This window comes from Budorcas taxicolor, chromosome 9 (assembly GCF_023091745.1).
Source record: "Budorcas taxicolor isolate Tak-1 chromosome 9, Takin1.1, whole genome shotgun sequence".
Classification (NCBI taxonomy): Eukaryota; Metazoa; Chordata; class Mammalia; order Artiodactyla; family Bovidae; genus Budorcas; species Budorcas taxicolor.
Genome location: NC_068918.1, coordinates 15,192,448 through 15,208,654, shown reverse-complemented (window position 1 = coordinate 15,208,654; position 16,207 = coordinate 15,192,448). Strand labels below are relative to the sequence as shown.

At 40.6% G+C, this 16,207-nt stretch overlaps 1 protein-coding gene across 1 annotated transcript in view; it reads left to right on the top strand.

Moving 5' to 3' along the window:
- Positions 1 to 16,207, top strand: part of SNAP91 (synaptosome associated protein 91) — a 166,466-nt gene that overhangs the window by 51,133 nt on the left and 99,126 nt on the right. The window contains exons 3-7 of the mRNA XM_052645916.1: positions 8,785 to 8,927; positions 9,552 to 9,627; positions 10,370 to 10,472; positions 12,455 to 12,548; positions 14,824 to 14,935. Coding sequence (XP_052501876.1) covers positions 8,785 to 8,927; positions 9,552 to 9,627; positions 10,370 to 10,472; positions 12,455 to 12,548; positions 14,824 to 14,935 — 528 coding nt within the window. The remainder of the gene's footprint in view (positions 1 to 8,784; positions 8,928 to 9,551; positions 9,628 to 10,369; positions 10,473 to 12,454; positions 12,549 to 14,823; positions 14,936 to 16,207) is intronic.

Genomic DNA, 16,207 nt, shown 5'->3' with positions numbered 1-16,207 from the left:
CCTTAAAAAACTAAGACTAAAACCACCATATGACCCAGCAATCCCACTCCACAGCATATACCCTGAGGAAACCAAAATTGAAAAACACACATGTATCCCATTGTTCATTGCTGCACTGTTTACAACAGCTAGAACATGGAAGCAACCTCAATGTCCATCAACAGATGAATGGATAAAGAAGTTGTGGTACATATATACAATGGAATATTACTCAGCCATTAAAAGGAACGCCTTTGAGTCCATTCTAATGAGGCGGATGATCCTAGAACCTGTTACACAGAGTGAAGTAAGTCAGAAAGAGAAAGATAAACATTGTATTCTAGCGCATATATATGGAATCTAGAAAAAAGGTCCTGAAGAATTTACTGCAGGGCAGCCGTGGAGAAGCAGACATAGAGTACAGACTTGTGGCCATGGGGAGAGGGGAGGAGAGGGTGAGACGCATGGAGAGAGTAACATGGAAACTTACATCACCATATGCAAGATAGACAGCCAACGGGAATTTGCTGTATGGCTCAGGAAACTCAAACAGGGGCTCTGTATCAACCTAGAGGGGTGGGGTGGGGAGGGAGGTGGCAGGGAGGTTCAAAAGGGAGGGGACATATGTACACTATGGCTGATTCAGGGTGAGGCTTGACAGAAAACAACAAAATTCCGTAAAGCAATTGTCCTTCAATAAAAAAATAAATGAAAAAAATAAAAAAGCAACATGAAAAAGCAATCAATAAAGGATGATTTGAAAACCAAAAAAAAAAAAAAAAACACCCCATCAAGCAGACCTGGTTTGCCCAGCAAGCTGTAGTTTGCCAATCCTGACATAGAGTATTACAAAGATGAGGATACTAAAATTATGATTTAATACAGTTAATAGCTTACTGCTTCACCAGAGACTTGCTTCTCAGTGGCCTTCTTTCTGTCATCCTTCTCCCCTCTCCATCCAAGAGCACCCATCTTGATCTCTCTTCATTGTGTAACCTTCTCTGAGGCTAATCCCAACATCTGAGCCCTGGGTTCTAGACCTTATCCTGCCTGGAGAACATGCCATAAATTACCTCTTCTCTCTTTTCAAACTCAGCTCTTTTTGACTTTTCCTTCTTGGTCTCAAACAAGCTTAAATGCCTCCTAGCTTTAAATGTCACATCGAGTCTGTGCTTGGGCTTTATTTATTTCTTTTACATGGCAGCAGTCTCCTAGTCACACCTTCTATTCTTAGGGTTCTAGTTGCTTGGATTTCTGTAGTGTTTGATACCAGTTATGCCTAATTGCTACTTGAAATATTTGAAGCTCTCTTCTTAATTGGCTCCAAAATTTAATTTTCCCAGGCTTCTCTTTACCATTCTGGCTGCTGTTTTACTCAGTTCTTTTCCAGTCATCTCTTAAATATTAGCATTAGTCACTTAGTTGTTTCTGACTGTTTGCAATCCCGTGGTCTGTCCATGGAATTCTCCAAGCAAGGATACTGGAGTAGGTTGCTGTTCCCTTCTCCAGGGGATTTTCCTGACCCAGGGATCAAACCTGGGTCTCCTTCCTTGCAGGTGGATTCGTTATCATCTGAGCTACCAGGGAAGCTTTCTTAAATATTGGTCTTTCTTAATATTGTTTTTTATTTTCTTATTTATAATGAATACTTTTCATTGTTCTGTGTGTGACCCATGGGTTATCTCCTCTGCATGCATGATCTCATCTCCTATATCGTTGCTGCTGTTGTTCAGTCACTCAGTTGCGTCCAACTCTTTGGAGCCCATGGACTGCAGCACGCCAGGCTTCCCTGTCCTTCATTATCTCTAGGAGTATGCTCAAATGCAAGTCCATTGTGTCGATGATGCCATCCAGCCATCTCATCCTCTGTCACCTGCTTCTCCTCCTGCCCTCAGTTTTTCCCAGCATCAGGGTCTTTTCCAGTGAGTTGGCTCTTTGTATCAGGTAGCCACAGTATTGCAGCCTCAGCTTCAGCATCAGTCCTTCCAGTGAATAGTCACGGTTGAGTTCCTTTAGGAATGACTGGTTTGATCTCCTTGCTCTCAAAGGGACTTCCAAGAGTCTTCTCCAGCACCACAGTTTGAAAGCCTCAGTTCATCAGTGCTCGGCCTTCTTTATGGTTCAACTCTCACATCTGTACATGACTACTGGAAAAACCATAGCTTTGACTATACAGACCTTTGTTGGCAAAGTAATGTCTCTGCTTTTTAATATGCTATCTAGGTTTGTCACAACTTTTCTTCCATGGAGCCAGTGTCTTATAATTTCGTGGCTGCAGTCACCACCCACAGTGATTTTGGAGCCCAAGAAAACAAAAGCTCTGTCACTGTTTCCATTTTTCCCCATCTATTTGCCATGAAGTGATGGGACTAGATGCCATGATCTTAGTTTTTTGAATATTGAGTTTTAAACCATATTTTTCACTCTCCTATTTCACTCTCATCAAGAGGCTCTTTAATTCCTCTTTGCTTTCTGCCATTCAGTTCAGTTCAGTCACTCAGTCGTGTCCGACTCTTTGCGACCCCATGAATCGCAGCACACCAGGCTCCCTGTCCATCACCATCTCCTGGAGTTCACTCAAACTCACGTCCATTGAGTCGGTGATGCCATCCAGCCATCTCATCCTCTGTCATCCCCTTTTTCTCCTGCCCCCAATCCCTCCCAGCATCAGAGTCTTTTCCAATGAGTCAACGCTTCACATGAGGTGGCCAAAGTACTCAGCTTTAGCATCATTCCTTCCAAAGAACACCCAGGGCTGATCTTCTTTAGAATGTACTGGTTGGATCTCCTTGCAGTACAAGGGACTCTCAGGAGTCTTCTTCCACACCACAGTTCAAAAGCATCAATTCTTCGGTGCTCAGCTTTCTTCACAGTCCAACTCTCACATCCATACATGACCACTGGAAAAACCACAGCCTTGACTAGACAGATTAGGGTGGTATCAATCATCTGCGCATTTGAGGTTATTGCTTTTTCTCCCTGCAATCTTGATTCCAGCTTGTGCTTCATCCAGCCTGACATTTCACATAATGTACTCTATATAAATTAAATAAGCAGAGTGACAGTATACATTCTTGATGTACTCCTTTCCCAATTTGGAACCAGTCTGTTGTTCCATGTCTGGTTCTAACTGTTGCTTATTGTTGCTGGTGACTCCCAAAGTTGAACTTCCAGTCCCCTGAGCTTCCCTGGTGGCTCAGATGGTAAACAGTCTGCCTGCAATACTGGAGACCTGGTTTGCCGGGTCAGATAGATCTCCTGGAGAAAGAAATGGCAACCCACTCCAGTATTCTTGCATGAAGAATCCCATGGACAGAAGAGCCTGGCAAGCCCCAGCCCATGGGGGTCACAAAGAGTTGCATACAACTGAGTAACTAACATTTCGTTTCTTTCCAGTCCCCTGTCCGGCATCTCAACTTGAGTTCCAACAGCTACTTCATATATATCATGTCAAAAATAGTTTATATCTCCTTTGGAACCAGCTTTCCTCCTGTGTCAGTAAAAAAGCATTCACTCGGCCCTAAACTAGAAATCTTTTTTGCTTACAAGATCTGTGTGCACACTTGCAAATCCCCATCAGCTTTACCTCCTGAATATTTTTCTGCTACTTTCATCATTTCTCTCTGTCTCCACTGCCTGTTCATGAGTTCAGGTTCATCTCCCAGGGCTTTCTAACTTGCCCTTGTCTCTGTTGTATCTTTTCGGACAAAGGTAATTATTTCTTATCTTGTATATCTTTTTACCTTGCAGATATTATTTAGTAGTCAGCCAAGCCATGTGGTTGCCTGTAAAAGAAAAGTTTTACTGGTACTTTTCTGCTGAAATACTCCCAGGGGTTCCCCTTGCTCCATAGGTTAAAGTTGAAACTCTTTAATGTGAGGTGTGGGATCTCTCACTGGCCTTTCCTTGGCTTTCTAGTTAAGCTCTCCCCTCCATCTACCCACATATGCACAGCCCCAGACCACCACAGTTCTAGGAGGCTCTCATTTTTTAAAATTTTATTTATTTTTAAATTTTATTTATTTATTTAAATTGGAGGCTAATTACAATATTGTGGTGGTTTTGCCATACATTGACATAAATCAGCCACGGGAGTACATGTGTCCCCCATCCCAAAACCCCTCCCACCTTCCTCCGCATCCCATCCCTCTGGTTTGTCCCAGTGCATCAGTTTTGAGTGCCCTGTTTTATGCATCAAACTGGGACTGGTGGTCTATTTCACATATGATAATATACATGTTTCCACACTACTGTCTCAAATCATTCCACCCTCGCCTTCTCCCCCCAGAGTCCAAAAGTCTGTTCTTTACATCTGTGTCTCTTGCTGTCTCGCATATAGGGTCATCATTACCATCTTTCTAAACTCCATATAGATGTGTTAATATACTGTATTGGTGTTTTTCTTTCTGACTTACTTCACTCTGTAAAATAGCCTCCAGTTTCATCCACCTCATTAGAACTGACTCAAGTACGTTCTTTTTAATAACTGAGTTAATATTCCATTGTGTATATGTACCACAACTTCTTATCCATTTGTCTACCAATGGACATCTAGGTTCTTCCATGTTCTGGCTATTGTAAACAGTGCTGCGATGAACACTGGAGTACACGTGTCTCTTTCAATTCTGGTTTCCTTGGTGTATATGTCCAGCAGTGGAATTGCTGGGTCATATGGCAATTCTATTTCCAGTTTTTTAAGGAATCTCCACACTGTTCTCTATAGTAGCTGTACTAGTTTGCATTTCCACCAACAGTGTAAGAGGGTAGCCTTTTCTCCACACCCTCTCCAGCATTTATTGTTTGCAGACTTTTGGATCGCAGCCATTCTGACTGGCATGAGATGGTACCTCTTTGATTTATTTTTTAATTGGGGGATAATTGCTTTACAATATTGTGTTCATTTCTGCCATACATCAAAATGAATCAGCCATAGGTATATGTATGTCCCCTCCCTCTTGAACCTTCCTCCCACCCCATCTCACCCCTCTAGACTCAAACCCAGTGCTCTGTCACATTCATCATTTTTTTTTACAGCTTTACTCTTTGCACATTTGCTAAAAATGTCCTCACTCCCCTCCCACCTCACAGCTGACTTTAGGGTCCCACTCAAGTCTCCTTTCCATGGCATCTTTGCTAATGCCCCACCACATTCTCAGTGCAGTGTATGGATCACAGCATTTACAAGCATTTACTTCGGGTACCTACTTTCTTCAGACCATTTGCAATCTCTGTAATAACCCCATGCTCAGTCGCTTTGGTCATGTCCTGTATGACTGTTTACAACCCTATGGACTGTAGCAGGCCGGGTTCCTCTGTCCATGGGATTTTCCAACTAGGAATACTGGAGTGAGTTGCCATGCCCTCCTTCAGGGGATCTTCCCAACTCAGAGATCAAACCCAAGTCTCCTGAAGCTCCTGCATTGCAGGCTGAGTTTTTACTGCTGAGCCCCCAGGGAAGCCCTGTGATAACTCTGAAAGGTAGTAATTATTACCACCATTTTAAAGTTATACACAATGGAGTATTACTCAGCCATTAAAAAGAATAGTTTTGAATCAGTTCTAATGAGGTGTATGAAAGTGGAGCCTATTACACAGAGTGAAGTAAGCCAGAAAGAAAAACACCAATACAGTATACTAACACATATATATGGAGTTTAGAAAGATGATAACAATAACCCTATATGCGAGACAGCAAAAGAGACACAGATGTATAGAACAGTCTCTTGGACTCTGTGGGAGAGGGAGAGGGTGGGATGATTTGGGAGAATGGCATTGAAACATGTATAATATCATATAAGAAATGAATCACCAGTCTAGGTTCGATGCAGGATACAGGATGCTTGGGGTTGGTGAACAGGGATGACCCAGAGAGATGGTATGGGGAGGGAGGTGGGAGAGGGGTTCAGGATTGGGAACACGTGTATACCCATGGTGGATTCATGTTGATGTATGGCAAAACCAATACAGTATTGTAAAGTAAAATAAAGTAAAAAAAAAAAATGAAGTTAAGGAACCAAACCACAGGTATATTAAGTGATTTCTCTGAAGTTGTACATCTAAATGGTTGCTGAGCTGGGCTCTGGACCTCGGCTCTTCCCTGCTCTGTCATCCTGCGTCTCTGTATTCTTCCAGGGACTTCTTAATTATCTGAGCATGTATTCATCTGCTCTGATCAGCAGTACATTTCCACATCACCAGTTCAATAAATAAAGGAATCGAAGAGCTTGTAGCTGATAATGAGTTTCAGGTATAAAGCAGTCCTATGATATAATCTTGGAAAATCATGTTAGAGCATAGCAATTTGTCTTTTTCAAAGAACTGTTTATTTAGATTTAGGGGAAAGTATTTTGGTTATTATACATTTTGTTCAACACATGTTTACTGCGTGCTGTATTCTTCAAAGCCCTGCCGGGAAACAGACATTGGTATGATTGTTTCCATCCTCAGGGAACTATAGGAACTTATGACGGACAGACATCTGATGTGGATGTGTGTGTGTGTGCGTGTGTCAGTGGTGTCCGACTCTTTGCAACACCATGGACAATAGCCCGCCCGCTTTTAGGCACTAAGAATAAAATGCCTCAGGTTTTTAAGCAGAGGAACATGTGACTACATTCAAATAGGACCAGGAAAGATTTCCTTAAGAATGAGTAGAATTCCAATAAAAGGAGACTTTATGGGATGGCTGTTCAGGGACTAGAAGTTTAAAATAAATATAAAGTAAGAAAGAAATCTGGTTTGGTCTATTTATAATTCATATCAATGATTGATACCCTTTAATCTTAGATAAGAGCTATTTCAGTGATGGAGTATCGATTTAAAAAAATTTATTTTTTTTGTAAAATAGATGCATAAAACAAATGTGGAGCTTAATGAGTACTAAGTGTGGATTTTAAGTGAGAAACAGGATGGGTTTGTCGTTGCGTTTGTTGCATGGCATATCCTAGGCCCTGGGTATCGCATATGGTCCTCTGTAGGGGGGATGACCTCTGATAGCATTCTCGAAGTTTTGTTCTGCTGAAGAGGTTACCTTGCGCTGTTGCAGTAGTCTTCTTAAGGCCACACTGCCCCAGAGTGGCTTCGCTTCTGTTCCTTAGCACATAATCTTTGGTTGCCTCAGCTAACTTTTTGACAGTGCTCTATTTTCTGGATTCTGGGCAGCCTCTTTTGGGGCTATAGACCTTTTTACCCCCTGAGGTACAGCTGGAATCACAGCTGATATGTAGATGTGGACAGTCAATGTGTTACAAAGATTTGCTCTCTTACGAACTCAGGTCAAATCATAGTAGTTTAATGCCTGTATGATTGGGAGATGATTTGGGAGAATGGCATTGAAACATGTATAATATCATATAAGAAATGAATCACCAGTCTAGGTTCGGTGCAGGATACAGGATGCTTGGGGCTGGTGAACAGGGACCCAGAGAGATGGTATGGGGAGGGAGGTGGGAGGAGGGTTCAGGATTGGGAACACATGTACACCTGTGGTGGATTCATGTTGATGTATGCCAAAACCAATACAGTGTTGTAAAGTAGCTTTAGATGGGTTTAGAGGAATTCTTCCCTCTTCTAGTGTTATGTGTTCATTAGCACCCATCAAAATTAAAATCCACATGAAGTAGGCTTTTTTTTTTTAAATTTTATTATTTATTTATTTATTTTAAATTTTAAAATCTTTAATTCTTACATGTGTTCCCAAACATGAACCCCCCTCCCACCTCCCTCCCCATAGCATCTCTGTGGGTCATCCCCATGCACCAGCTCCAAGCATGCTGTATCCTGCGTCAGACATAGACTGGCGATTCAATTCTTACATGATAGTATACATGATAGAATGTCATTCTCCCAAATCATCCCACCCTCTCCCTCTCCCTCTGAATCCAAAAGTCCGTTATACACAGCTGTGTCTTTTTTCCTGTCTTGCATACAGGGTCGTCATTGCCATCTTTCTAAATTCCATATATATGTGTTAGTATATTGTATTGGTGTTTTTCTTTCTGGCGTACTTCACTCTGTATAATCGGCTCCAGTTTCATCCATCTCATCAGAACGGATTCAAATGAATTCTTTTTAACAGCTGAGTAATACTCCATTGTGTATATGCACCACAGCTTTCTTATCCATTCATCTGCTGATGGACATCTAGGTTGTTTCCATGTCCTGGCTATTATAAACAGTGCTGAGAAAAGGGAACCCTCCTACACTGTTGGTGGGAATGCAAACTAGTACAGCCACTATGGAGAACAGTGTGGAGATTCCTTAAAAAATTGCAAATAGAACTACCTTATGACCCAGCAATCCCACTGCTGGGCATACACACGGAGGAAACCAGAATTGAAAGAGACACATGTACCCCAATGTTCATTGAAGTAGGCTTTTTGATATACTGTTTCAAAAAATATGCTGTTGCCTTCAGATGGTGTCTAGAATAAACATCTGCATGTTTGAGGCATTGTTCTAGAAGTGATAACAAAAAAGATTAACATGAAGCTTAGCATTCCTGGAGTTTGTTATTTCTAAAAAATGACACTGGGGCCAGAAAATGGATTAAATTCAGAAGAAGATACAGAAGAGAATTCAATAGAAAAAAAAAAACCCAAGAAAAAGTAAATACATTGGGTAAATGTAATTATTAATATGTGTTCATGTGTGAAAATATTACATACAATTTTTGAACATTTGTTTCACAGTTGTCAGTGCAATTTTGGACTCATACTTTTGTAAACAGGTTTAAATGTTTAAAATTTGAAATGATTTTTTTACGCAGTCATTTGTGTTATTGACCGAAATCTTCTATTCTCATAGATTTGATCCAGGCTACCAATGAGACCAATGTTAATATTCCTCAGATGGCAGACACGCTCTTTGAGCGGGCAACGAACAGTAGCTGGGTGGTTGTATTTAAAGCTTTAGTCACTACACATCATCTCATGGTTCATGGAAATGAGGTAAAACTCATAAACCCAAGTTTTCTCTTTTTGGCAGGGGAGGGAGACTGATAAGCCTTAAGTCTCTTTACACTTTTACTAATTAGAAAAATAAGAGGAAGTATATAGAAAAGCCATCTAGAGTACAGTTTTACTCTTCTGTTTACCTATTTTTCAGAAAAATGTTGTTAGACATGTGTTAAATATGTATATACCATGTAAACATACTAATAGACGAAAATGTTAGGAGAAAGAAACAGCAAAGTTGTTTTTCCCGTTGGAAGTACTCCTTTGTGCCTCTGTGTGATAATTGCTTACATAACAGTGTTTCGTTTTGGAAAATACTGACAAACTAAAAATTAGCCATTTTATATGGTATGCCTACTGAATCCTATTAAATTCAGATGTTTCTGTTATACACAGAAATGCAAGCTCATAAAACTTAATTCTGATTCAGTGAATGTGATTCAGTTTTTATTCCCCATTAGAGAAAACGGGAGACTAGGAAACTATACTGAGTGGAAAAAAAAATCACAATGAGAATGCATATTTTTAGAAATTCCCTAAAAATTCCCTTTAATATCAGAAATTGTTGAAATTCATGCTTTCAGAATATTGTTTTTGATTCTGATTTTTGTTTTTCAGAGATTTATTCAGTATTTGGCTTCTAGAAATACCCTCTTCAATCTCAGCAATTTTTTGGACAAAAGTGGATCCCATGGTAAGAATATTATGTTTTATAATTTTCTTGCTAATGTTTTCGGTACAGAATCTTTTGATTTTTTTAATTCAAAATAATTCATTGAAAATCACTGTAACTGATAGCTCCACTGGATATCTAAGAATAAAATATAAATGTAACTATATAGTTACTTTATAGTAGCTTTAAAATATTTAATTGTTGGGCAACTCAGCATATGAATTATATATTAATTTTATCTTTTGTCTTTCAGTATTGACCTTAAAAAATAACAGTGGGCATGCTAGACCCGCAGTTGTTTGTTTATGAAGGTATAGGAGGCAATGAAGTTAAACATACATTCCCAACTTAAAAGTACTTGGTTTTAAATGTTTTTGTAAATTAATAGGATTTGTTCTACAATCATGTGTTCACTCATCATATTTTCTGGTTGTCTGTTATGTATAGGCAAGCATACCAAGCATGAATAGTTCTCAGATAACTACATGTATTAAGTCTGAAATAATGAACAAAAATGCAAGGAAACCTCAGAAAAGACATTCTGTGCAAAGATGGTAGCATAACTAAATGGAATAGTATTGGAATATCTCATGCCAAAAGTATTTTTGCCTGAAGTAGGATTTTAAATGAGGCCTTTCTGGTATAATTATTCACCTCATCTTAGAATTATTTACATTTGAGGAGATTAAAAACACTGAAACTAAGCAAAGCACAGTTGAGCATATTTTATTAATTAGTTTTATTTCCTCTGCCCTTCCTCTAGGTTATGACATGTCTACCTTCATAAGGCGCTATAGTAGATATTTGAATGAAAAGGCCTTCTCTTACAGACAGATGGCATTTGATTTTGCCAGAGTGAAGAAAGGGTATGTTTTTTTTTCCCTCACACTTGTTTGTGCAGAGTAAGTCTTTGAGACATACTTGATTTATCTTAACTAAGTTAAATACCAACTAATTTTGGTCATGAAGGCCCAGTTTACAATCACCTTAAAAAAAAAAAAAAGAAACTCAACTAGTAATATTATGAAAGTTAGCCTTGACGTTGCAATGTTACTGTGCTTTTATTTTCATGCAGAAAATCTGATTTGCTGCTCAAAGTTGACATGGTACAACAGTTTATTTTATTAAAATCAACTCAAAATTCTTGAATACTTACATACTTTAAAATAATTTTAAGTTGAGAGAATTTAAACAAGTTTCATTTAAAAGAATGTGGCTGTAGCTGACAATAATTATTTCAGTACATTTTGTTTGAGGTGAAACTGAACTGTGTGTATGCACGGAGATCTGTTTCTGACAGGTAATACTGTTCTACTATTATACATTGTTGTTGCTGTTGACCTACTAAGTCTTGTCCCACTCTTTTGCAACCCCATGCATGTAGCCCAGCAGTCTTCTCTGTCCATGGGATTTCCCAAGCAGGACTACTGGAGTGGGTTGCCATTTTCCTCCTCCAGGGGATCTTCCTGACCCAGGGACCAAACCTGCGCCTCCTGCATTGGCAGGCAGATTATTCACTACTGAGCAGCCAGGGAAGCCCATACTATTATACATGCACACACATAATACAAACACACCATTATTGAACTGACAGTACTCATGGCCATTGAGTTGATGATGCTATCTAACCATCTCTTCCTCTGCAGATCCTGTACCCATTCATAATTTGAAATAATGGCAATATATAGAAAATTTAATATTTTAGTCTCAAGAATCAACCCCAAAAGATATAGCTCTATTTTCTGATAGCTGACCTAAATTTAGCTGAAAAATATAATCTTGTCTGTTCGAAACAGATTAGTTTCTTGAGGGTGAACATTTTATAAAATTAAGATTTTGGCTTTATCCCCTTCTATTAGAGATGATTCTGGTTCATATGCCTTCCCCTGGCTTCTTATGTGGCCCTGGGAAGCCTTAGCTGATGTTCTAGCTTGATCATGACCTCTCCACAGTAGGGCCACAGCCTTCTTAGAAACTTCTGAACCCTGAATAGGCAAATAAGGGCACTTGGGGATGCTCTTCCTGCCCCAGAAGTGGGAGAGACCCCAAAAGCTGCCATTATCAACCCGTTCACATCACCTAGGCATTTTCCTCCACTGTTTTGGTCCTGCTGCCCCTTGACTATTTGGATACAGGGGCTCCTTAGGAGGCCTGCAGTGAGTGCTCCCTGCAGTGCTCCATGCAGTCTCATTCTCTTCAGCTGGTTATTTACACTCAGCTCTTTTTGACCAACCTGCAAATCAGAATGTCCTTTTCATCACTTGATGTTTAATAGTATAAATTCTGCTCCTGGTCTACAGGTTTTGAAGTCTTCCAAGACATGTTTTATCTCTCTCTCAAAAACAAACAAGCTAGGATTTAGGGAACCTAGAGTGTAAATACTAGTATTAATATTTTTGTTGTAGACTTAGAAAAGTCCATTCATAAATTCAACTGGCCTCTTCCATCCAGACCACACTGAGGGCAGTGCATGCAAAGCATTGCCTGTGTATTTGAGGATTGTGAGTACAGAGAGGAGAACCAACACGGCCTCTTCATATCTCAAAATCAACCTGCAAGGTCTCAGATGGTAAAGAATCCACCTGCAGTGTGGGAGACCTGGGTTTGATCCCTGGGTGGGGTTCCCCTGGAAGAGGAAATGGCAGCCCACTCCAGTATTCTTGCCTGGAGAATCCCCATGGACGGAGGAGCCTGAAGGGCTATAGTCCGTGGGGTCGCAAAGAGTTGGACACAACTGAGCGACTAAGCACGCACAGCACAGAAGGAAAATAGCTTAGAACAATGTGCATGGTCTGAAGTTTTCCACATACGAGTAAGTTTTGCCTTTTCCTTTCTTTATTAATTGTAGGGCTGATGGTGTCATGAGGACAATGGCTCCTGAGAAGCTGCTGAAGAGCATGCCCATACTGCAGGGACAAATTGATGCACTGCTGGAATTTGATGTGCGTATGTCACCAGAAAATGCATCTTATGCAGTCATGTTGCCTTTTATTGGACAGTAGGCTGCAGATAAAGAATTTCCTCAGGAAGTAGATTTAGATTCCCTTCATGTCAGTGAGGGAGAAGGCACTGGCGACCCACTCCAGTACTCTTGTCTGGAAAATCCCTTGGACGGAGGAGCCTGGTGGGCTGCAGTTCATGGGGTCGCTAAGAGTCGGACACAACTGAGTGACTTCCCTTTCACTTTTCATGTTCATGCATTGGAGAAGGAAATGGCAACCCACTCCAGTGCTCTTGCTTGGAGAATCCCAGGGATGGGGGAGCCTTGTGGGCTGCCATCTATGGGATCGCACAGAGTTGGACATGACTGACGTGACTTAGCAGCAGCAGCAGTAGCATGTCAGTGAGGGGCTTCCCGGGTAGGTCAGTCGGTAAAGAATCCACATGCAATGCAGGAGACCCTGGTTCAGTTCCTGGGTCGGGAAGATTCCCTTGGAGAAGGGATGGGCTACCCACTCCGGTATTGGGCTTCCCTAGTGGCTCAGCTGGTAAAGAATCTGTCTGCCATGTGGGAAACCTGGGTTCGATCCCTGGGTTGGGAGTATCCCCTGGGAGAAGGCAGTGGCAACCCACTCCAGTGTTCTTGCCTGGAGAATCCCATGGACAGAGGTACAATCTGGGGTTGCAAAGAGTTGGATACGACTGAGCGACTAACACTTTCATTTTCATGTCAGTGACCTGGATGAACACTTAGTTTAGGCTGTCAGTGCAGTGGAGATAATTTTGGTTGCCCAGACTGTCAGAGCAGTTTACAGGTGTTAAATAACTTCAGTCATGGAAAACCACAAGCAGTGCATTCTTGGAGAGATGTATGTTCAGAGCAGGATGGTGGCCTCCTGTTGTGGTTGACAGGATCAAGTGGCTGCAGAAGGGACGTCCTGCAGGTAAATACCCCAGACTGCTATTAAAAACCATTTTATACAGTCTGCTTGTGTGACACCATCCGCAGAAGAGAATTATTTTTCTTTTTCTTTTTTTTGGCTTTATTTTATGTATTTATTTTTTTAAATTATGTCATGGTCCTTCTTTTGGATGATACCAACATGATGTGTTTCTTAAAACCATACCTGTGTCACGACTCTGGTGTAACTACACTAGTTCATACATGTGATAAGATTATATAGAACTAAACACATTTGCAGCAAGTAAAATTGGAGAAATCTGAATAAGATTGGTATATTGTATCAGTATCCATATCCTGATTGTGAGATTGTACTATAATTTTGTAAACAGTATGTGAAATCTGTTTTTTTTTAATAACTGCATGTGGACTTACAGTCATTTCAAAATAAAAGTTCAATTAAAGAAACATATTGATCCATGAAAATAAAATGTTCTGACATGTAGGGAGAGTTATGACTCACATTGTTAGCTTTCCTCTGTTATGGTGGTTGGCTAAAACAAAGATTTTCCTCAAATACTATTATTTGAAATCTCTGTTAAGATTGTTTGGGTTAGTCTCTCACCAAGTCCTAGTTACAGCACCCAACTCCTGTGAAATTTCAGGAAAAGCAGCAAACCATGTTACTGTCTTATGAAAGATTCTACAGTAAGGAGTTCCCTTAGCTATGTGTGGAACTACTTCCCTTAACTTTTTTGTCTTTATTCATTAATTTTTCTTAGCTTTCCTTACCTTTAATGGTGGTGTTGTCTTAATTAAAAGAGAAAAGAAGGCATAGAATGAGAAAGAGCAGAGCAGGGATCGGGAAACGGGGAGAAATTATTCTTCTTTGTGCTGGTGATTAGAGTATTGGGTGGGTGCTGGGTAAATGCTATGAGTCTCAAGAATTATTTTAGGGGTGGTTGGCTAAGGTATCTATCCCCATGCTAGGCTTCCTCCCTGAGTCACTGCAGGCCCCTGGTGTCTGAACCCTTCCAAAGAGACCATTACATATGGGGAGGGAAGGAATGTACTATAAGATAGTGAAAGCAGCAAGAGGACAGGTGTTCAGAAGTTGGGTTTGATTTATCTGTGGGTCATTAATCAAATGTGTATTTTTCTTATACTTGATAGGCCAACTTCATTGACTTAAGTTGAAGCAAACAATTGGCAATCCTTTTTTATATATTAGTAGGATTACTGAAAAGAGTTATATAGCATCTGTTGAATATGAGTCAATTTCTTGGTAAATAATTTGAGACTTTTTAACACGCTCTGAGAAAAATTGTCATTTGATGACTTGGCAGTTAACAGATGAAATTTTCGTTTTTTTCTAGGTGCATCCAAATGAACTAACAAATGGTGTCATAAATGCTGCATTTATGCTTCTTTTCAAAGACCTTATCAAACTTTTTGCTTGTTACAACGATGGAGTGATTAATTTACTTGGTAGGTAGAATTACTCTATGGTGTCTATGAAGAGAGACTGTATCAGAAGAGATTTAGATACGCAGAGATTTAGATACCACAGACTTCATAAAAAAATCTGAAGACATGACTCAGTCATGACTCAGTTCTGTGAGTGTTCTTATGTCAAGGTTAAGTGCAGGGAATGGAAAGCACTCTAGGTATTTTCAGCAGAAAGGGATTCCATACAGGGGTTTTGGTGCTTAGAAAATTTTGGATTGACTGCAGGAACAGATTTTGGGCTTTGCCTCTTGGATTAAGACTCATAATGATTAATAACTTCCACTGTGCTGACAAACACCTCTGAAGCCACCCATGACATGCTCGTATTTTGAAGTAATTCCACACGTCTCACCATCTTTCCTTCCACATAAAGTGAAAATGAGATAGAGATACTGCTTGACGATTGGCCGACAATAAGAGATTTCTTTCTACTGACAAGTCACCCCTTCCTGGGATGTAATGATTCAGCAGACCTCTTCCAGCTGGTGCCAGTTTGAGAAAACATCTCTAAGTCAAGCTTGAATTCTCTTTTCTGTCAACTGGTCATAGAAAACCCCCCAGCAACAATAGGCATCATTGGATGGGGAGAAACAGTTATCCAGAAGACATAGGTGCTGTGGGAGTTGAGCCACCTGTTCATACAACCTTACCTGCCTGTTCAGGAGCTACTCCAGGCTGATCTCTTATATTGCCACCTCCATTTGGTGATGGATCATATTCTCGCACTTGTTCAGCTTTATGGTTTGGTGTATTAGATATTGCTTGGTCTTACGATCACTCGATGTTCTCTGAGGTCAGAACCCTCAGTCTCTAGAAGCAAGCCAGGGGCAGTTTTTCCGAAGGAGATTAGTTACTGTCTAAGAAAGATATGGCCCTGCTTCAAAGCGCTGAAAGTGTCTACTGTATTTTCCTACTGGTGTGTGCCAGAGCCATCCGGCAGCATTTGGATCTGCTGCAGACACTCCGGGTGCCTTTCCATCTGCAGGATCTAAAGCCCCATGGTGCTCCAGGTTGGGGCAGTTGCAGAGTCATCCTTGATCTGGGCCCTGCTTCCATGTGACACCATACCGGATGCTCTGTTTAGAGCGGCACATACACGTGTTGTGTGTATTACCTCAAAACTGAGAAAAACTCAGCAAAACACCTGCATTTTCGTTATAGGAAGTGCAAGGTGAAGCAGTGTGTTTTTCCTGTGGAGGGGACCTTTGGACCTGCAGAAACTGCAGATCCCTGGGCTTTCATAGACTCTCT